At 47.9% G+C, this 19,382-nt stretch overlaps 1 protein-coding gene across 1 annotated transcript; it reads right to left on the bottom strand.

Annotated features, from left to right (window-relative positions):
• Window positions 1-16: 16 nt before the first annotated feature.
• cul3b (cullin 3b) lies at window positions 17-16,862 on the bottom strand. The gene is made up of 16 exons (XM_035384745.1): window positions 16,626-16,862; window positions 10,930-11,127; window positions 9,241-9,354; window positions 7,784-7,944; window positions 7,265-7,379; window positions 6,922-7,150; window positions 6,685-6,830; window positions 6,096-6,272; window positions 4,838-5,008; window positions 4,529-4,636; window positions 3,895-4,019; window positions 2,975-3,071; window positions 2,196-2,330; window positions 1,719-1,905; window positions 1,464-1,609; window positions 17-984 (listed from the first exon to the last, which is right to left on the bottom strand). The coding sequence occupies exons 1-16, from the start codon at window positions 16,686-16,688 to the stop codon at window positions 853-855; spliced, it is 2,304 nt and encodes a 767-aa protein (XP_035240636.1). The 5' UTR covers window positions 16,689-16,862; the 3' UTR covers window positions 17-852.
• Between the last annotated feature and the right edge of the window lie 2,520 nt (window positions 16,863-19,382).

Genomic DNA, 19,382 nt, shown 5'->3' with positions numbered 1-19,382 from the left:
GAGACAAACGGTAAAATAAAACAGTAACAGCATTTATTTTTTATTTTCTTTTTCTACATTTAATATGATGAAAACAAGGCCCTGTACAGTCTGCACAGTGAGAACAGTAATTATTATTTTACACTTTATACACATTAAAACATGTTCATTTGGTTCCTTCTAAAATGCCAGGAGAACCCTAACCCCAGTGTGAACTCTAATTGGAAGGACCTAATATTAAAAAAATATTTATCGGGATGATCATTTTACAATAGTACCCACACCCTCAAAAAAAAAAAAAAAAAAAAAAAAAAACTTAGAGCTTGTGTGAATTGCTCCATTCTAGAAAATATAGCATGCTCTCAAGCCACTGCCATCACTCTGCAAACCAGCAATAAAAATATATTTATATTTTAAACTTGGGATTAACCCTCAAAGCAGAATTAAAGACCAATTGTGTCAGACAACCTGTACAACCAGCATGGCGCCACAAAACACTAACATAACACGTACAGCAACATTAAAAACTGGGGACAGAGGAACTTTCTATGTGCAACCCGCCTGAGCTGATGTTTTATTTCTTTTCCTTTCTGAACAGGTTTGCAAACGATTATGTGCGACGGTCACCTTTCTGCGCGGCGTGTTGAGAGGCGGTGTGTGCAGGAGCAGAACAGCGGGATCCATCCGCACTGGAACTCTCACACGGAGAAGAGGCCCATTTTAAACACTGTCAACATTTAATGGATTTTTTTGTGTTATTTTCTATTTCGTTATGGAGGTAAAAATCAGTTTCCCAGTATTCATAGTTAAAAGGAACTTCCAAGTTCATGCGCATAACATAGTCCAGAAGTGTGTTCTTCCCACGGCACTCGTTTACGCCACATAAGTGTACACTTTGCGATCCTCGGGTGTTCGTGCCAAATATTCCCTCTCAATCAGTCCTTCGATGCGCTTCTTAATCACCACCGGGCTGGGCAGGAACCTCGCCCGCAGCTGCTGGGTCACCTGGGAGACAAGAGAGTGCGTTCAGACGACAGGCCTACAGGCACCGCTACACAAGAGACCCAGCCGGCCTACTGTGCTGCACGAGAGACCCAGCCGGCCTACTGTGCTGCACGAGAGACCCAGCCGGCCTACTGTGCTGCACGAGAGACCCAGTTGGCCTACTGTGCTGCACGAGAGACCCAGCCGGCCTACTGTGCTGCACGAGAGACCCAGTTGGCCTACTGTGCTGCACGAGAGACCCAGCCGGCCTACTGTGCTGCACGAGAGACCCAGCCGGCCTACTGTGCTGCACGAGAGACCCAGCCGGCCTACTGTGCTGCACGAGAGACCCAGCCGGCCTACTGTGCTGCACGAGAGACCCAGCCGGCCTACTGTGCTGCACGAGAGACCCAGCCGGCCTACTGTGCTGCACGAGAGACCCAGCCGGCCTACTGTGCTGCACGAGAGACCCAGCCGGCCTACTGCTCCGTTTCTCATACCTCTGCCACCAGCACATTGTGCTGCATCTTCTTCCTGGACTTCATGATGCGGACGATGGCCGCCTCGATCTCGTGCTTCCTGTCGTCATCCACCTTCTGCCGCGTCTCCTTCCGCTCGGGGTCCGATTCCCCCTGTTTGGCAGCGACTAGGAGGACAGCACAGGACCAGATTAGGCGCTCACATAACCCCCACACAGCACACACGTGAGCGGCCGCAGCAGGCAGCGCCGGGCTCAGAGGGGGCGTCGGACGCACCGGTCTGGATCTTGACTCGGTGCAGTTTGGAGGTGAACTGGTCGTTGACGGTGAAGACGTGGCCGTTCTCGATCTCCTTGGACTTGGGCTCCTTGGTGAGGACGCGCTGGGTGGTTTTGCCACAGGCCAGCGACTGCAGCGCCCGCACCAGCTCCCGCTCGGGGATGTCCGTCTCCTGCTGGATCTCCTGCAGAACAGCATCAGGACAGCACCGTCCGAGACAGAGTCAGTCACAGACACAGAGGGACAGACACACAGTCACAGACACCGAGTCAAGAGACACAGAGGCACAGACACAGAGTCACACACACAGAGTGAGACAGAGTAACAGAGAGTTAGAACCATTCAGAGACACACAGATTCAGAGACACAGAATCAGAGAGTTGGAGACAGACCAGAGACACAGAAATCCAGAGTCAGAGTTAGACTCGAGGCTGTAACAGACTAGCTGATCCAGGCTCGTTGTGAGCGCTGTACCTCGAAGGTGGACTTTTCTCTGTTGTTGAAGAGCATGAGTATGGTCATCTGGAAGGTGGACACCTGCAGTATGTGCTTCCTGGTGTTGGAGCCTGTTACCTGGGCCCCGCCCACTCCCACCTCTGAGCCGTCCTCCTGCAGGAAGACAGCAGAGACCACACCCACCTGTCAGTGACTGACTGCCACCCCACCCAGAGTGCTGCAGGACAGGAGTAGACTGTCCAGTCTGAATTTTACACAGACAGTTAAATGCTGTATGTGTGGAGTTTTAAACCAATCCAACCCTGCGCCTACCTTTTTAATGGGGCCCAACATGCAGTAATGGGCCCCACTGCGCAGCTATGCCTACCTTTCTAATGGGCCCCACCACGCAGTAATGGGCCCCACCACGTCGCTGCATCTACCTTTTTAATGGGCCCCACCGCGTAGTAATGGGCCCCACCACGCAGTAATGGACCCCACCATGGAGTAATGGGACCCACCGCGTGGCTGTGCTTACCTTTTTAATGGGCACCACCACGCAGTAATGGGCCCCACTGCGCAGCTGTGCCTACCTTTTTAATGGGCCCCACCGCGCAGTATTGGTCCCCAGCACGCAGTAATGGACCTCCCCAAGCAATAATGGGCCCCACCACGCAGTAATGGGCCCCACCACGTGGCTGTGCCTACCTTTCTAATGGGCCCCACCACGCAGTAATGGGCCCCACCACACGGCTGTGCCTACCTTTTTAATGGGCCCCACCGCACAGTAATGGGCCCCACCACACGGCTGTGCCTACCTTTTTAATGGGCCCGTAGAAAGTGGCGTTCAGGTCTGCGGAGCCCATGTGGTGTTGCAGGGTCAGCTGCCTTCCGCTGTGCTTCGCCAAGTAAAACCTGCAGCCAATCAACAGAGCATTTACCCAACACACACGACCCAACACTGAACAATGTAACCCAGCACACCACAACACAGAATAAAGGAACCCAGGACACACGACCCCACACTGAACACTGTAACCCAGCACACACCCACAACAGAGTACAGAGTAACTCTGCACACACCTGCAACACAGAACAAAGTAACCCAGCAAACACGCAACACTGAACAGAGTAACCCTGCATACATGACCCAGCACCCACCGGCAGCATAGAAGACAGCAACGTACACACACAACCCAAAATACACCTACAAAACGTAACTGAGTAACCCAGCACACATGACCCAGAGTCGAACAGCAGAAGCTGAAGACAGTGGTAACAGCTGCCACAGCAGAGTGTAGAAGTGTAGAAGTTAAACTCTTTAGACAGATTAGAAAAGCAGTCACACCAGACTCTATGACAGCTTAAATCAGTCATCTGTGTTAATATTGTGACTAATGATGGCTGCAGATCATGCAGCAAATAAAGACAGCAGCTTTTTCATAAATAAGGGACTCCCTGAGTATGCGATGGATCTGACCCCAACACGTGCTGCAGACACTACAGACCAAACCATCTTTTCCCATTTCAGAGAAATTAGATGAGCAAAGAGATAGAGATGGCCAGAGAGACAGAGACGGGCACAGAGATGGGCAGAGAGACAGAGACGGGCACAGAGACAGAGATGGGCACAGATATGGAGACGGGCACAAACATAGAAATGAGCACAGAGACGGGCACAGAGACAGAAACGGGCACAGAGACAGAGACGGCCGTGGTCATCGTGTGCAGTGCGTACCTCCTGAAGACCTCGAAGGCGTGGCGGGGAGAGGGGGGGATGTTACACTTGGGCGTGGCTGACTGAGTGGGCCAGTAACCTGTGGTGAGCACTCTTACTGTCAGGTCTACTCCTCCCAAAGACAGCTGCGGAAGCACATCAGATATCACACACCACACCTGGCTGATCACACACCATACCTGGCTGATCATACAGGACACCTGGCTGATCAAACCACACCAGGCTGACCACACATCACACCTAGCTGATCACACATCGCACCTGGCTGATCACACATCGCACCTGGCTGATCACACACAGCATCTGGCTGATCACACAGTATCATACCTGGCTGATCACACAATATCATACCTGGGTGATCACACATCATACCTGGCTGATCACACAGTATCACACCTGGCTGATCACACACCACACTTGGCTGATCACACAATATCGCACCTGGCTGATCACACAATATCACACCTGGCTGATCACACATCATACCTGGCTGATCACACAATATCACACCTGACTGATCACACGCAACACTTGGCTAATCACACAATATCACACCTGGCTGATCACACATCACAGCTGGCTGATCATACTACCACACCTGGCTGACCTCACATGTCCTGTTTGGGAGTCTTACCCCGGTGGACTGTAGGTGCTGGCGGAACTCATCCATGGTTGTGTTTGAGATGCTCATGTCCCGGAACATTCCTTCCAGTTTAGAGGTGAACTGACAGCCACACTCCGTCTGTTCAGAGCAAAAACAGGCAAACGTGAGGTCAGCGACACCAGACCTGAGCGTACCCTCCAAATCCCATACACCCCACAAACTCCATCAAATCACACAGCTGTGTGCGTCCGAGCATAAAGTAACTACAGCTGCTTCAGAATGAATCAGGTCACAGCAGAGAGAAAGGCCCTCGGCAGGAGCAGGACCCCCTCCTCCCACCTTCAGTTTGGAGATCATGTTCTTCTCCGAGTCGTCCGACACGCTCTTGTTGGTGAGCAACCGTCGAGCGAGGTGCTGCTTGTAGTAGCGCTCAAACACGTCTTTCTCCTGCATGAAGCGGAACAGCACCATGGCCTTGTCCAGAATCGACTCCACCTCCTGCTCCGTCAGCTACACACAGGGGACAGGAGAATGTTAATCTCAAACACCAACTACACCCTCTCAAACACCAACTCTACACCCTCAAACACCAACTCTACCCTCTCAAACACCAACTCTACCCTCTCAAACACCAACTCTACCCCATCAAACACCAACTACACCCTCTCAAACACCAACTCTACCCTTTCAAACACCAACTACACCCTCTCAAACACCAACTCTACCCCCTCAAACACCAACTCTACCCTCTCAAACACCAACTCTACCCTCTCAAACACCAACTACACCCTCTCAAACACCAATTCTACCCCATCAAACACCAACTCTACCCTCTCAAACACCAACTACACCCTCTCAAACACCAACTCTACCCCCTCAAACACCAACTCTACCCCCTCAAACACCAACTCTACCCTCTCAAACACCAACTACACCTCCTCAAACACCAACTACACCCTGTCAAACACCAAATCTAACCCCTCAAACACCAACTGTACCCTCTCATACACCAAATACACCTCCTCAAACAGCAACTACACCCCCTCAAACACCAACTACACCTCCTCAAACAGAAACTACACCCCCCCAAACACCAACTCCACCCTCTCTCAAACACCAACTACACCTCCTCAAACAGCAAATACACCCCCTCAAACACCAAATCCACCCTCTCATACACCAACTCCCTTCCCCCCATACCCAAGTCCCACCCCTCATACACCAACTCCACCCCCCATAGCCAAACTCCACCTCCACATATGCAAACTACACACCCCCATAAACTAACACCATCCTCCATATGCCCAGTTCACCCAATAAAACACCAATACAGCCGCTCCATTACTTAAAGGATTTTTTTCTGGAAATCTGTAAATACATCCAAAACAAAAATGGATTTGCTGACTGACTGACAGAGTGACTGGCATACTGAGTGACTGACAGATAGTGACTGGCATACTGAGTGACTGACAGATAGAATGACTGACAGAGTGATTGACACAGAGTAACTGACATACTGAGTGACTGACAGAGAGAGTGACTGACACAGAGTGACTGACAGGCTCAGGGCCTCACACTGACAGGACTGGTCACTCACCCCTTTGACTCCCTTCTTCAGCTTGTCATCGATGAAGAGCGAGAGGTACTCAGGCGAGCGTGAGTTCAGGTTGAGGAAGTACTCAAAGTCCCCGGCGATGGTCTGCTTGAACAGCCGATCATTGTTGAAGGACTCCTGCAGGAAGCGGTCGAAACGGCTCTTCAGGTCCAGCAGCCCCTGCGAGGGACAGAGAGAGACCGTGAGAGGGACGAACGCACATCCCCACCCCTTCCCGTTCACAAGAGAATACTACAGGAAAGTATTTTAGTATAATCTAATCAAATCTATTTCATTTGTACAGCGTTTTTTACAGAGAACGGTCACAAAGACGCTTTACAGAGTAGCAGAAAGAGAGCAAGAACCAGCGCATAAACTGAGTATGAGGTGTACATACAGCATGTTTCAAGAGCAGCTGTAAGGCAGAAATCATCTTAATAATGAGAAACATGACAGTTTTAAAAAACTAGTATTACCAGATCAATATGGCGTAAGCCAGTATTAGTCAGAAAGTCTCAATTCAGCTCAATTCTTAATTGGATTGACCCCACTCAACCCTACACACTGTGATGTCACTTCCTGAGAGACTGACCTGGATGTAATCCACAGGGTTCTTGCCCTCGCCCTCCTCGGACACTAGGGCCTTGCCCTGCTCCCGCAGGTACGAGCTCATGCACTCACACATGGTTTTCAGGCCATTGGGCACGCGGCTGAACAGCTTGTACATACAGGCCAGATCTGCAACACATGGCACAAGGGCGAAAGGTCAACACAACCGTTTGAGAAAGCAAAAGTGAAATGAAACTAATGAATGCTGAGAGTGGAATACCTTCAGTCTTTCCGTTCTTCAGCATGTGCACGAGGCCGGAGTTCTCCATCTCCACTATGGTCTTCATGTGTTTGGAGATGAGCTCCCGCTCCACCACCTTCACGATGGGCTCCTCCGTCGACTTGTCCAGGCAGTGCATCACGCGCTCCATCTCTTCATTAATCCTGGCCTCCACCTTCTTAATGTAAACACTGGCGCTGTTTTCTGCCAAAAACTTCTGACTTTCCATCTGAAAGCAGATGCGAGATTGTGCCCGTTTGTGTCGTCGAGTAGAGTAGAGCAGTCACAAGTCGATGAGATGCATTTATGATCGATGACTATGAGACGGGGGGGAAGCACAAACCTGGAAAAATTCAGCAGACATTTCTAAAAACGGGGCCTCAAAGTCCTCTTCATACACTGACCGGCCCTCGAGCCCCAGAATCATGAGCATCTGGCAAGCGTTCCGAATGGCTCCCCTAAATCCAGCACAACGCAGGGGAAAGAGCAGATTACTTTCCTAAATCCTCATTACTACACATTCATGGATCACTCCTACAGACATCTGGCCAAAGCAGAACCAGGCCAAGTTCATTTTCCAGAGTAATGTATCTCTAATGTAATGTAATATCTAATGTATTTTATGTTTCCCACTTGCTGCCATGCAGTGCCATTCCCTGTTTCAAGCCATGCAGGGTAGTTTCCTGTTCCCTGCACACAGGGAAATTTCCTGTTTCCTGCACACATGACAGTTTCCCGTTTCCTACACACAGGGCAGTTTCCTGTTTCATATACACAGGGCAATTTCCTGTTTCCTGCACACAGGACATCTTCCTGTTTCCAGTTACAGGGCAGTTTCCTGTTTCCTGTTAGAGGGCCGTACCTGTCCACCACCTCTCCCTTCCTCTCGCGGGCGATCATGTCGAGCAGGGTGAGCCGCAGGTGGTCTCTTATGCAGCCATAACGCACCACCTGGTCTCTGAAGATGATGAGGCCCAGATTGTACACGTTCTCCACGTTATTCTGCTGCACGTAAACCCGGTCCTGAGAGGCCCAACAGACGATCAGAACCAGCCAGCGCCACCGGACACCACCACTACACACAGCTCACACTCAGAACCAGCCACCGGACACTACACACAGCTCACACTCAGAACCAGCCACCGGACACCACCACTACACACAGCTCACACTCAGAACCAGCCACCGGACACTACACACAGCTCACACTCAGAACCAGCCACCGGACACCACCACTACACACAGCTCACACTCAGAACCAGCCACCGGACACTACACACAGCTCACACTCAGAACCAGCCACCGGACACCACCACTACACACAGCTCACACTCAGAACCAGCCACCGGACACTACACACAGCTCACACTCAGAACCAGCCACCGGACACCACCACTACACATAGCTCACACTCAGAACCAGCCAGCGCCACCGGACACTACACACAGCTCACACTCAGAACCAGCCACCGGACACTACACACAGCTCACACTCAGAACCAGCCACCGGACACTACACACAGCTCACACTCAGAACCAGCCACCGGACACTACACACAGCTCACACTCAGAACCAGCCACCGGACACTACACACAGCTCACACTCAGAACCAGTCACCGGACACTACACACAGCTCACACTCAGAACCAGCCACCGGACACCACCACTACACACAGCTCACACTCAGAACCAGTCACCGGACACCACCACTACACATAGCTCACACTCAGAACCAGCCACCGGACACCACCACTACACACAGCTCACACTCAGAACCAGTCACTGGACACCACCACTACACACAGCTCACACTCAGAACCAGCCACCGGACACTACACACAGCTCACACTCAGAACCAGTCACCGGACACTACACACAGCTCACACTCAGAACCAGCCACCGGACACCACCACTACACACAGCTCACACTCAGAACCAGCCAGCGCCACCGGACACTACACACAGCTCACACTCAGAACCAGCCACCGGACACCACCACTACACACAGCTCACACTCAGAACCAGCCACCGGACACTACACACAGCTCACACTCAGAACCAGCCACCGGACACTACACACAGCTCACACTCAGAACCAGCCACCGGACACTACACACAGCTCACACTCAGAACCAGCCACCGGACACTACACACAGCTCACACTCAGAACCAGCCACCGGACACCACCACTACACACAGCTCACACTCAGAACCAGCCAGCGCCACCAGACACTACACACAGCTCACACAAACGTGCGCAGACACATGCACACACAGGCACTGAAGATGGAGACTGAGACTTGAACACTACTAGCTCACCATGTACATCAGAATGTCTCTGATCATGACCATGGCAGTCTGGTGGTCATTCCACGCTTGGTTCAACGTTTGCAAAAAATTATTATTTAAAGAATTAAGTACGTCTTCTCGTACCTATGGAGGAAAGAACACAATGTTTAAAAAACTTGTGAAACTCTAACAAGTCATGAGTCAAGAAGTGAGTCTGGTTCTGGTTCAGCTCTACAGCAGAACTGAGTCTGGTTCTGGTTCAGCTCTACAGCAGAACTGAGTCTGGTTCTGGTTCAGCTCTATAGCAGAACTGAGTCTGGTTCGGGTTCAGCTCTATAGCAGAAGTGAGTCTGGTTCTGGTTCAGCTCTACAGCAGAACTGAGTCTGGTTCTGGTTCAGCTCTACAGCAGAACTGAGTCTGGTTCTGGTTCAGCTCACTAGCAGAACTGCAGCTGTGCACTGGTCTTTCTAATATAAATGTCTAAGTTACTGGGGAAGTGTTTGGAAATATAAAGAAGGCATGAGGGAGTCTATTATACTCATTCTGAGCACCCCCAATACCAAAGAGTCTCGCCAAACACGCACGACCGCTAACAAAAATACATTATTCTTTATATCTGGAATCACAAGAAAAAATATTAGACAAAATAAACTATAAATATTAGTCAAATAAAAACGGTAAGCAATAGGTGCATTTCTAAATTTAGTATTTAGACAGACGCTTTACAAACTTTCAGGGACTACTGCTCACAAGCTCTCAATGTTAATTTTCCACACAACTTTAAGGAGGGAGATGGGACCATAAAGTGAAATGGTTCCATGTTTTAGAATGTTCTGAATTATGTGATCTAAATCTGTGTCTGTGTGTGTGTGTGTGTGTGTGTGTGTGTGTGTGCATTACATTACATTCATTTAGCAGACGCTTTTATCCAAAGCGACGTACAAAAGTGCATTTTCATGATCGTAGACAACTGCTGAACACGGGTTCAGTAAGGTACAATTACTTATTTTGTAAAGCTATTTCTAGCCGAGAACAAAGAACACTATCCTGGTCTAACATCTGCAAAGCCAAACTAGGCAGAAGAATAAGCTAGAGTATTAGGACAAATACAATTTACCAAGAAGTGCAGGGATGGGGCAACATGTAACAAGTGACAGGAAAAAGGGTTTTTTTTTTATTTTTTTTTTTTTTTTAATATATATATATATATATACACAGCGTGGTGGTGGTTATTCTAGGTATAGTCTGAAGAGATGAGTCTTCAGGCCACGGCGGAAGATGGATAGTGAGGGGGAGGTTCGGAGAGGGACGGGGAGTTCGTTCCACCACTGGGGAGCTAGGGTGGAGAAGCTCTGTGATCCCTTTGGGCGGGTGGGAGGGGTTGCAAGACGCCCTGCTGCCGCAGAGCGGAGTGGTCGAGCAGGCACATAGAATTGAGTCATGTCCTGCAAGTAGATAGGGGCTGTCCTGTTGGCGGCAGTGTAGGCAAGGGTCAGGGCTTTGAATCGGATCCTGGCAGCGACCGGTAGCCAGTGAAGTGATCGCAGCAGGGGAGTGACGTGGGAGAATTTGGGGAGGTTGTAGATGAGATGAGCATCTGCATGTGTTTGTGTGTGTGCATCTGAGTGTGTTTGTGTCTGTGTGCGCGTGTGTATGAGTGTGTGTTTGTGTGTGTGTGTGTGTGTGCATGCACGTGTGTGAGTGTAAAGCGGTCCTACTTTGTTGATTAGGTGCTCTGTAACCACTTCTCTCAGGCCTGTGTAGAGCTTCTCGCCGTGCTTGTGCAGAACCATGGTGTAGGCGTTCCTGTACAGCTCCTCAAAGCTCAGCCCGCTGTTGTTCTTGCGCTGGATCTCCTGGATGGCGTTCTTCAGAAGGTCCCAGATGTTGTTCACATACTTCTCATCCATGGTCATCTGCAGTGAACACAAGCCAGAGAGCGTCACAGACCGGGGAAACGATCACAGACCGGGGAAACAATCACAGACTGAGGAAATGATCACAGACCAAGGAGACGATCACAGACTGAGGAAACGATCACAGGCCGGGGAAACGATCACAGGCCGGGGAAACAATCACAGACTGAGGAAACAATCACAGACTGAGGAAAAGAGGCACAGATCAGACTGACTCTAGGCCAGGTACAGATCAGACAGACGACAGGCTGACCTCAGGCCCAGGTCACACTGTGATTTATCTACACCTCGCTGCTGAACTGTAAAGACAGGGAACCAGCAGAGAGCAGGAGGCTCACGTGACAAACGAGCTGAACACCTCAACACGCTGCATGATTCATTCCTGAGAGCCAGCTCTGCCTGACCCCACTCAGTCACAGGGAAGCAGCACCCCGTTCAGAAAAAAACTGCAGCAAGCGCCACCATTTCCCTGCTGAATGGCTCCATTTCCAGCTGAAAGGGATTCGACAGCCCGCAAAAACCTGATCTGAGTCAAAACAAAAAAACCTGGAATAATAAAAAATTCATTCACATCTTCCACCCCCCCCAGCCCGACCCCAGCCAGCCCATTCTGAAGCCACAGGCCAGAATACAAACTAGGCATGAGAGCAGCTCAAACCCCACTTTACATCATAAGATGCACAAAAACACCCAGCACAGCAAGAGCAGAGAGGTGACTGAGAGAACCTTTCCACCTAAGGACAGTCACATGACCTCTCCACCTCTCCTCCTAAGGACAGTCACATGACCTCTCCACCTGTCTTCCTACGGACAGTCACATGACCTCTACCTCTCCTAAAGACAGTCACATGACCTCTCCACCTCTCCTCCTAAGGACAATGACATGACCTTTCCACCTCTCCTCCTAAGGACAGTCACATGACCTCTCCACCTCTCCCTAAGCACACGGTCACATGACCTCCCCACTTTGCCCTAAGGACAGTCACATGACCTCACCACCTCTCCTTCCTAAAGACAGTCACATGAAACTGAACAGAGAACAGAAGCAGCTTGCTCGCCCACTCACTCACACACTCACTCACACACACAAAGTCTAGGGGCCCCCAGGACCTGATAGTGCCCGGGAAACCTTTCCCTGTTACACGCCCATAGCTCCATCCCAGCTCAGACAGACAGACGGACTCCCATTCAGAGTCACCAGTAAGTAGAAACAAAGGCAATATAACTATTGGAGAACTTAGACATTTATTTACTGTCATTCTTCTGTTTATTATACATGTATTTTGTAATCAGCCTTTCCCCAGTTAACTGGTGCCAGCCAGAGGCAGATGGGCCCCCACTGAGTCAGGTTCAGCTTGGGGTTTCTTCCTGTTACCAGAGTTTTCTCTGCCCTGTCACCCCAGGCCTGCTCTGGGGGGGTTCAGGCCCAGAGCTCTGTAGAGCCTCTCTGTGACAATACCCTTTGAAAAAGTCCCATGCAAATAAAACTGAAAGGAACTGAACTGAGTTTGACTGATTTAGGCAGCTATTCTCCAGGCGTGTTGTAAGAGGGCCCAAGCCAGCACCCATCCCATCATGCACCCTGCTCCCGCTGATGCAAAGCATCCCACCATGCACCCTGCTCCTGCTGAATGGCTGAAGCTAAGCATCCCACCATGCACCCTGCTTCTGCTGAAGCCAAGCATCCCACCAAGAGCTCAGTTCCCTTTGGCAGTGATAACGCTGAGATTCAAAGTGGGTGGGGAATGCAAGGGAATGAGCAGCCAATCAGATGTAGGGCATGACTAGATGGACAGATGCACAAAGCTGGCCTACGTGGGAATTTAGCCAGGACACTGGGGTCAGCACCCCTAGTATCAAAAGGAAGATTCCCAAGGCGCTTCAGGCCAGCTAAATAAGAGGACTAAATAGGTGCTCAGCCTTGAGGGCAGTCAGACTATAGAGAAAGGCTCCTTACCCGGACAACTTCACAGGGACTGGTCCAAAATAAGCAATGCTGGAGCACTGAGCTCAGTGCAAAACACACTGTTTAATGAACCAGGGGAGACTGACATTTCAACCTCCACAACGTCTTCCTCCAGTCAAAAAAACCCCAGTCCTCCAAAAGAGCCACGACTCCAATGACCACAGGGAGCTAGGAGCTCGCTTTAACGCATCACCTTCTACAGCACAGGGTCCCCCTCACAGACACCTCTCATTACTGAAACGTCCTGACAGCAGTGTCGAAAATGACACACACAAACCCATCCCTGATAGGCCAGAACACCGAGCGAGTTTTCCACTGTATATTTCTCTTTAAATGCCACAAACTATCCAATGTTTTAGAGGCTGAATGACAGGCCACTGGTGAAAGTTCAGGCCATCCACAGGAACATACCGTACGCAAACCATCACTTCTCTGATGAAACAAGGCAAGTGTGTCATTAGGGCTGGTGAAGGGGAAAGGGAACCAGTGTGCAATGCGCAGCAATGGCCCAGACTGATCTTAGTAGCATGGAAATAGTTGCCATTAATGATACAAGCATAGGAATGTACAATGTGCTCATATTAGCGCTCAAGTTGCAGCATGTAATTAAGCAGCAGCTGAAGGATTGTGAAATAATCTGTATTAAATAAGAGGGTGGAGGAGTCAGCCTTTCAGCCATAAACCCTGGGCCTCCAACAGTCTAATGTGGCAGGAAGACTACAGCCTCACACACACACTGCTGCTACAGCCTCACACACTGCTGCTATAGCCTCACACACACTGTGCTACAGCCTCATACACATTGTGCTGCTACAGCCTCACACACACACTGCTGCTACAGCCTCACACACTGCTGCTACAGCCTCACACACACCACGCTACAGCCTCACACACACTGTGCTACAGCCTCATACACATTGTGCTGCTACAGCCTCACACACACTGTGCTACAGCCTCTCACACACTGTGCTGCCACAGCCTCACACACACTGTGCAGCTACAGCCTCACACACACTGTGCTGCTACAGCTTCACACACACACACTGTGCAGCTACAGGCTCACACACACTGTGCTGCTACAGCTTCACACACACATTGTGCTGCTACAGCTTCACACACACACTGCTACAGCCACACATACTGTGCTGCTACAGCCACACACACTGCTGCTACAGCCTCACACACACTGTGCTGCTACAGCCTCATACACACTGCTGCTACAGCCTCACACACACACTGTGCTGTTACAGCCTCATACACACACTGTGCTGCTACAGCCTCACACACACACTGCTACAGCCACACACACTGCTGCTACAGCCTCACACACACTGTGCTGCTACAGCCTCACACACACTGTGCTGCTACAGCCTCATACACACTGCTGCTACAGGAGTCAAATCCAAACAGAATCCATGTAGGGGCGACATCCTGCAGACTCTAAAATGGGGATCTTGAGTGTGTTACTCACTGTACTAACTGCCCTGTAATTTTACAAACCGACATGGCAATAAACAATACACACAGACAAACACGGACCTACCCACCAGGCAAAAAACAAACAGGAACTCATTTCAACAGAACAGCACAAAACAAACAAATTACATGTGGCCATTTTAACAACTCAGACTGCTTTTAAAAGCATATTGTCTCTGGAAGTGCGAGTTTAGATTCAAATGACAAATGAAGAGGGTAGAGAGACTAAAATTTTAATGAAGGCTGGCAAATTTCACGATCAATTTATCTTTGTTCCAAAGTTAATATATCAAGGGCACCTGACTGTAATATCATGCTGACACATAAATGTCAAAATGTAAAGAAAAACATGTAAGGATCCAATTTTAAATTAAGGCCAGTCAAGCCTAATTAAAGTAGCTAATATGTACACTTTTTAAGTGTCCTAAATTACTGAACATGTCTGTACCACACATTGACTTACACAGGTCACCTTCTGCAAGATGCTACAATGTGTGTTAACATCTCAGAGGTTCTGGCTGGAGAGCGTAATAGTGTGTAAAAGGACACAAAGCTACATGTCTGGCAATTAAAATATTATATATATTATAAATATTAGAAATATTAAATATTAAGTAATAAATCTGGCTTAATGGTGCAGTGTATGTCTGTTAAGTAGCTGGTAATGATAAAGTTACGTTAAATACTGTATGGACGTAGTTATACACATTAGTAAAAATTTAACTCCAAAGAGTCAGTAATAAAGATGAAAAATGTCTATCTGACAAATTGCTTAAGTACACACAAGTAGCCTAACTTACTGCTCCAGTAAATTCGTTTCAATTTTGAATCGTTGTCACACACTGAACTGACCCTGCTGGACAAAGCAATAAAATATCACCCGAAACGTATCGCCGGGTTCAACCTTGGCTCTTTCATCTGGAGTTACATTTTACTCCCAAGACAGCAGTTTAACCGGCTAGCCCGGTTCCATCAAACTAACGTTACAGCCGTTTAGTTAGCGCAGATGGATAAGTCACACATCCGCGCCAGTATTAACGCCTGTACAGTTAACTTTACCTGCTTAGTTATACATCAGCACTTGCCCAAGTTCTAACTATAAAAATCTGTTATCTCATGAGAGTTTAGTTACCTAGCAAGCGCTAACTAACCAAGCTAGCTAGTTTTGGAGTGAGGTAGATGTTATCTTAACGTTGCTTTAACGTGTAAAATGCATTTTGGGATGCAGCGATGGCCAGTGCTATATAAGTTGGGTTCATCGCTAAGTAACGTTATATTCGCCCATAATTCGCGGCGATGTGGCACGCTATTCGCAGTAATTGTCAGCTGCTAAGCACCCCAACCATATTTTTGTTTAAAATAAAGTCTAACCAATTGTCTGTAGTGCTATTTACAACATAATACGACAATATTATTGTCAACACCATTGTGTTACGTTGTTATTGAGACGTATCTTGGCATACTTGGCTAACATTAATTTAGCACTGGTCGAATGGGAATCAGCTAGCTTACATTAGCTAAGCTATAATGCTGCCACGGTTGTAGCTAAAGTCATTGTAGCATGTAGCTAGCGTAGCTAATTAGCCATACTGACATATTTGAAACACTGAAAAGCTCAGGATCGCCTATCCATCCGCTGATCGACCAAACAACCTCAGCACAGGTTTCTGACCACAAGCAAACAGGTGTCAATAGAGGGCCAGCAATGCTAGCTACAAAAATAACACTGTCAACTGGCAATTGGTTCGCAAAAGTAAGCTAGCTAAGCTAATTAGCCAGTTGAGTGGCAAGCCGAGTAAGTTAGCTACGCTAACCGCTAACGAGCCAAACAACACTGTGTTTACCTGCTAAGGTTTTACAGGCTTCTAGTTTTTGTAAAAATGCACGTGACAAATAAAAATAAATTCAAGTATATTTCCAATTACAATGCGTATTCATATTTTACAGATTGTTTACAGTATTACAGGCCTATTATACGGGGTGTTCTGATCAAATCCTCGGTACTAGAATGGCCTCGGTTGCCGAAACAAGCGTCCTGTCTACGGCCGGCACTCACAGGAAAAGCCCGTATCCTCATTTTGGTGTCCTTCTTGGTGCCCCCTTTGCTGAGGTTAGACATGTTTAGTTAGTCTGTCGTCTCTATATTAACATGAAATAATATTTTAAGGAAGCGTGGAGGTGGGAGAACCACTCCGTGGGTCTACGTCCCTCTCCGGGCTGTTATCGTCTCCACTCGCAGCTCTGCCCCGCTGGTTCTGCTCGGTGATGGCGGACTGCGAGCGCACTGCGCAGGCCAGCGGAGCTCAAACCACGCGAGAAAAAGAGGAGAATTTGCATAAAACATATTTTTAAACAAGTCAGCACCACCGCTGTACTCAGAGAAATGACTGCAGACTTCACTGCAGTTTTCTCTTGCGGTATTACCCGATATCACCTTACGGGGGTCACTTATATAAAAAACCTTGCTTTTGTAAATAGTCAAATGTTAACCTGAAACTGATTATCCTGGCCGGCAATGCGAACATATCTGGTTTAATGCCATTGCCATTCTCTGTGTAACATGTAAAACAAAATTTATTTGAAGGGGGGTTTTTAGGCAGTAGCCTACGTAAAAACTGATTTTTGTGTGGTCTACCATGGGTCTGATCTTAAATGGAAATAAATGTTGGGTAAAATTCCCTTTCTACATTGTTATTGTCATTCATTCCACATTTGCATTACCTCTACGTTACTTTACTGGAATTTAACAGATTCTTTCACCCAGAGAGACTCAAAATGCGAAAACAAGTGCAAAGATCAGGAACTGAATGCAGTAACTCCCGAGAGGGGGACAAGCATAATCCCAAGACAGATGGCAAGAGCAAGAAGTGCAGACTCAGCTGATAACTAATTAACTACCACATTTAACTTTATTAAACTAAATTACATAAACAAATACAAAACAACACCAGTGAGCATTAAACTATGTAAATTGAACAACAGCAAAGAACCACAGGCTCTTAAAGAAATAAGTTTCCCCTAATCAGATGTTGGGGTTGATAAAAATGCCAGAGAGGGTCAGCGTGGCCAAGCTGAGGGGCTGTCTAAAGAGGTGGGTCTACAGTCTGCGTCAGAAGATGGCCAACATCTCTGCCGTTCTGACTGCTGTGGGAAGCTCATGCACGCCCAGCTATTAAAAATAAAAATATTAAATATTAAGTGATACATCTGGCTTAAATGGTGCAGTGTATATCTGTTAAGCAGCTGGTAATGATAAAAGTACACTAAATACAGTATGTATGTAGCTATCCATATTAGCAAATATGTAACTCAAAAGAGTCAGTAATAAAGATGAAAAATGTCTATCTGACAAAATTCTGAAGTTACCTACTACAGGAAGTATTACAGACAAGTCGCCTAACTTACTGCATTCAACACCAGGGGCCAGAACAGACAGACTGGGAAGTACAGGCTCAGAAAGAGGGAGGAGCCAGATGTCCTAAAGTTGCAGAACAAAAGGGGTCTGGCTAGTGTTTATAGACATGATTTTTTTCTGAGATTTTCCATCTAACTGATGACGTCATTCAGGCAGACTGAGGGGCGTATGGAGACCTGTAGGTCAGGTGGTGGGAAGGAAGAAGAGTTGAGCGTCGTCCACACTGCACCAACATAACAAGCGATGTGCAGAAAGGAGATAAATTTGGTGGAGAGAGAGAAGAGGAGGGCACAGGCCACAGAGGGGGCACTGCAGAAGGGGAAGACAGGACTATGCAGCGGTCAACAGGGTCAAATGGGTTGGAAAGAATCACCCTAAATCTGATTGGCTACGCAAACCCTTGCACTAAATCAGATTGGCTGCACAATCTCTTGAATTCCCTACCCACTTTGTCACTCCAAGAGAGAACTGAGTTCTAAGTTGAGCTGTCTGGTTAAATAAAAATAAAATAAAAGAAAAAAAGAAAAAATACGAGCAGATGTAAGATCCGAGCCCTGCGATGGATTGGCGGCCGGTCCAGGGTGTATTCCTACCTCCCGCCCAATGCATGCTGGAATAGGCTCCAGTCCGCCGGCGATCCTGACCAGGAATAAGCGAGTTAGATAATGGATGAATGGATGGATGGATAGATGAAGGATTAGACACATTTAACTTTCTTATCCAGTTCCGCAGTGTAACAGCAAATACAACTCTGTCTGGATTAAGAATAATGTAGTTCTCGAAACTGTACGTAAGTATCGTGGAAAAATTATTTATTTATGTATTTATTTACTTACCACATTCATGGTAAGTAAATAAACTTTGATTTACGCACAGAAATGTGCACTACTGAGCGTCACATACAGAACCATTCAAAATGTGTAATCCCCGGGGATTATTTTACATTTCTTTCAGGGTCAGCGTCAATGACGATTTGCAAGTTTTCAGTGAATCTGGTGAATAGTGATGTTCCACAGGGAAGCCGTTTCGTATCATTAATTAATAAAACAAATAAACATTTTATGAGTTAAGGCTAAATGTCGTTCAGTAAGGTATATGTACATACGAAGAAATAAAAAAAGTCTGGATTTTAGCAGACAACACGCAGCAAGACTTCCTCATCCTGTTTCACGCTTCCGAAATTGTTTCAGCACTTCAGACGCCTGGACAGCGGAACGGACAGCGGAGTGATATTCTGCAGCATCGCTACAAATCAGCAGGCATTATTTCAAACCGATGTTGATAGATGTTTTTCTCATTTGCCAAAAAGAGTAAGCTTATGATTCCACTGCTGTTGAAATAAGATGGGTTATGGCAGTACATCCATTGTGTTTTTGCTTTCAACAGCGAGTGGTGTGA

The sequence above is a fragment of the Anguilla anguilla genome, chromosome 12 (assembly GCF_013347855.1).
Source record: "Anguilla anguilla isolate fAngAng1 chromosome 12, fAngAng1.pri, whole genome shotgun sequence".
NCBI lineage: Eukaryota > Metazoa > Chordata > Actinopteri > Anguilliformes > Anguillidae > Anguilla > Anguilla anguilla.
The sequence above is the reverse complement of the archived record's forward strand: the minus strand, read 5'-3'. Positions and strand labels throughout refer to the sequence as shown.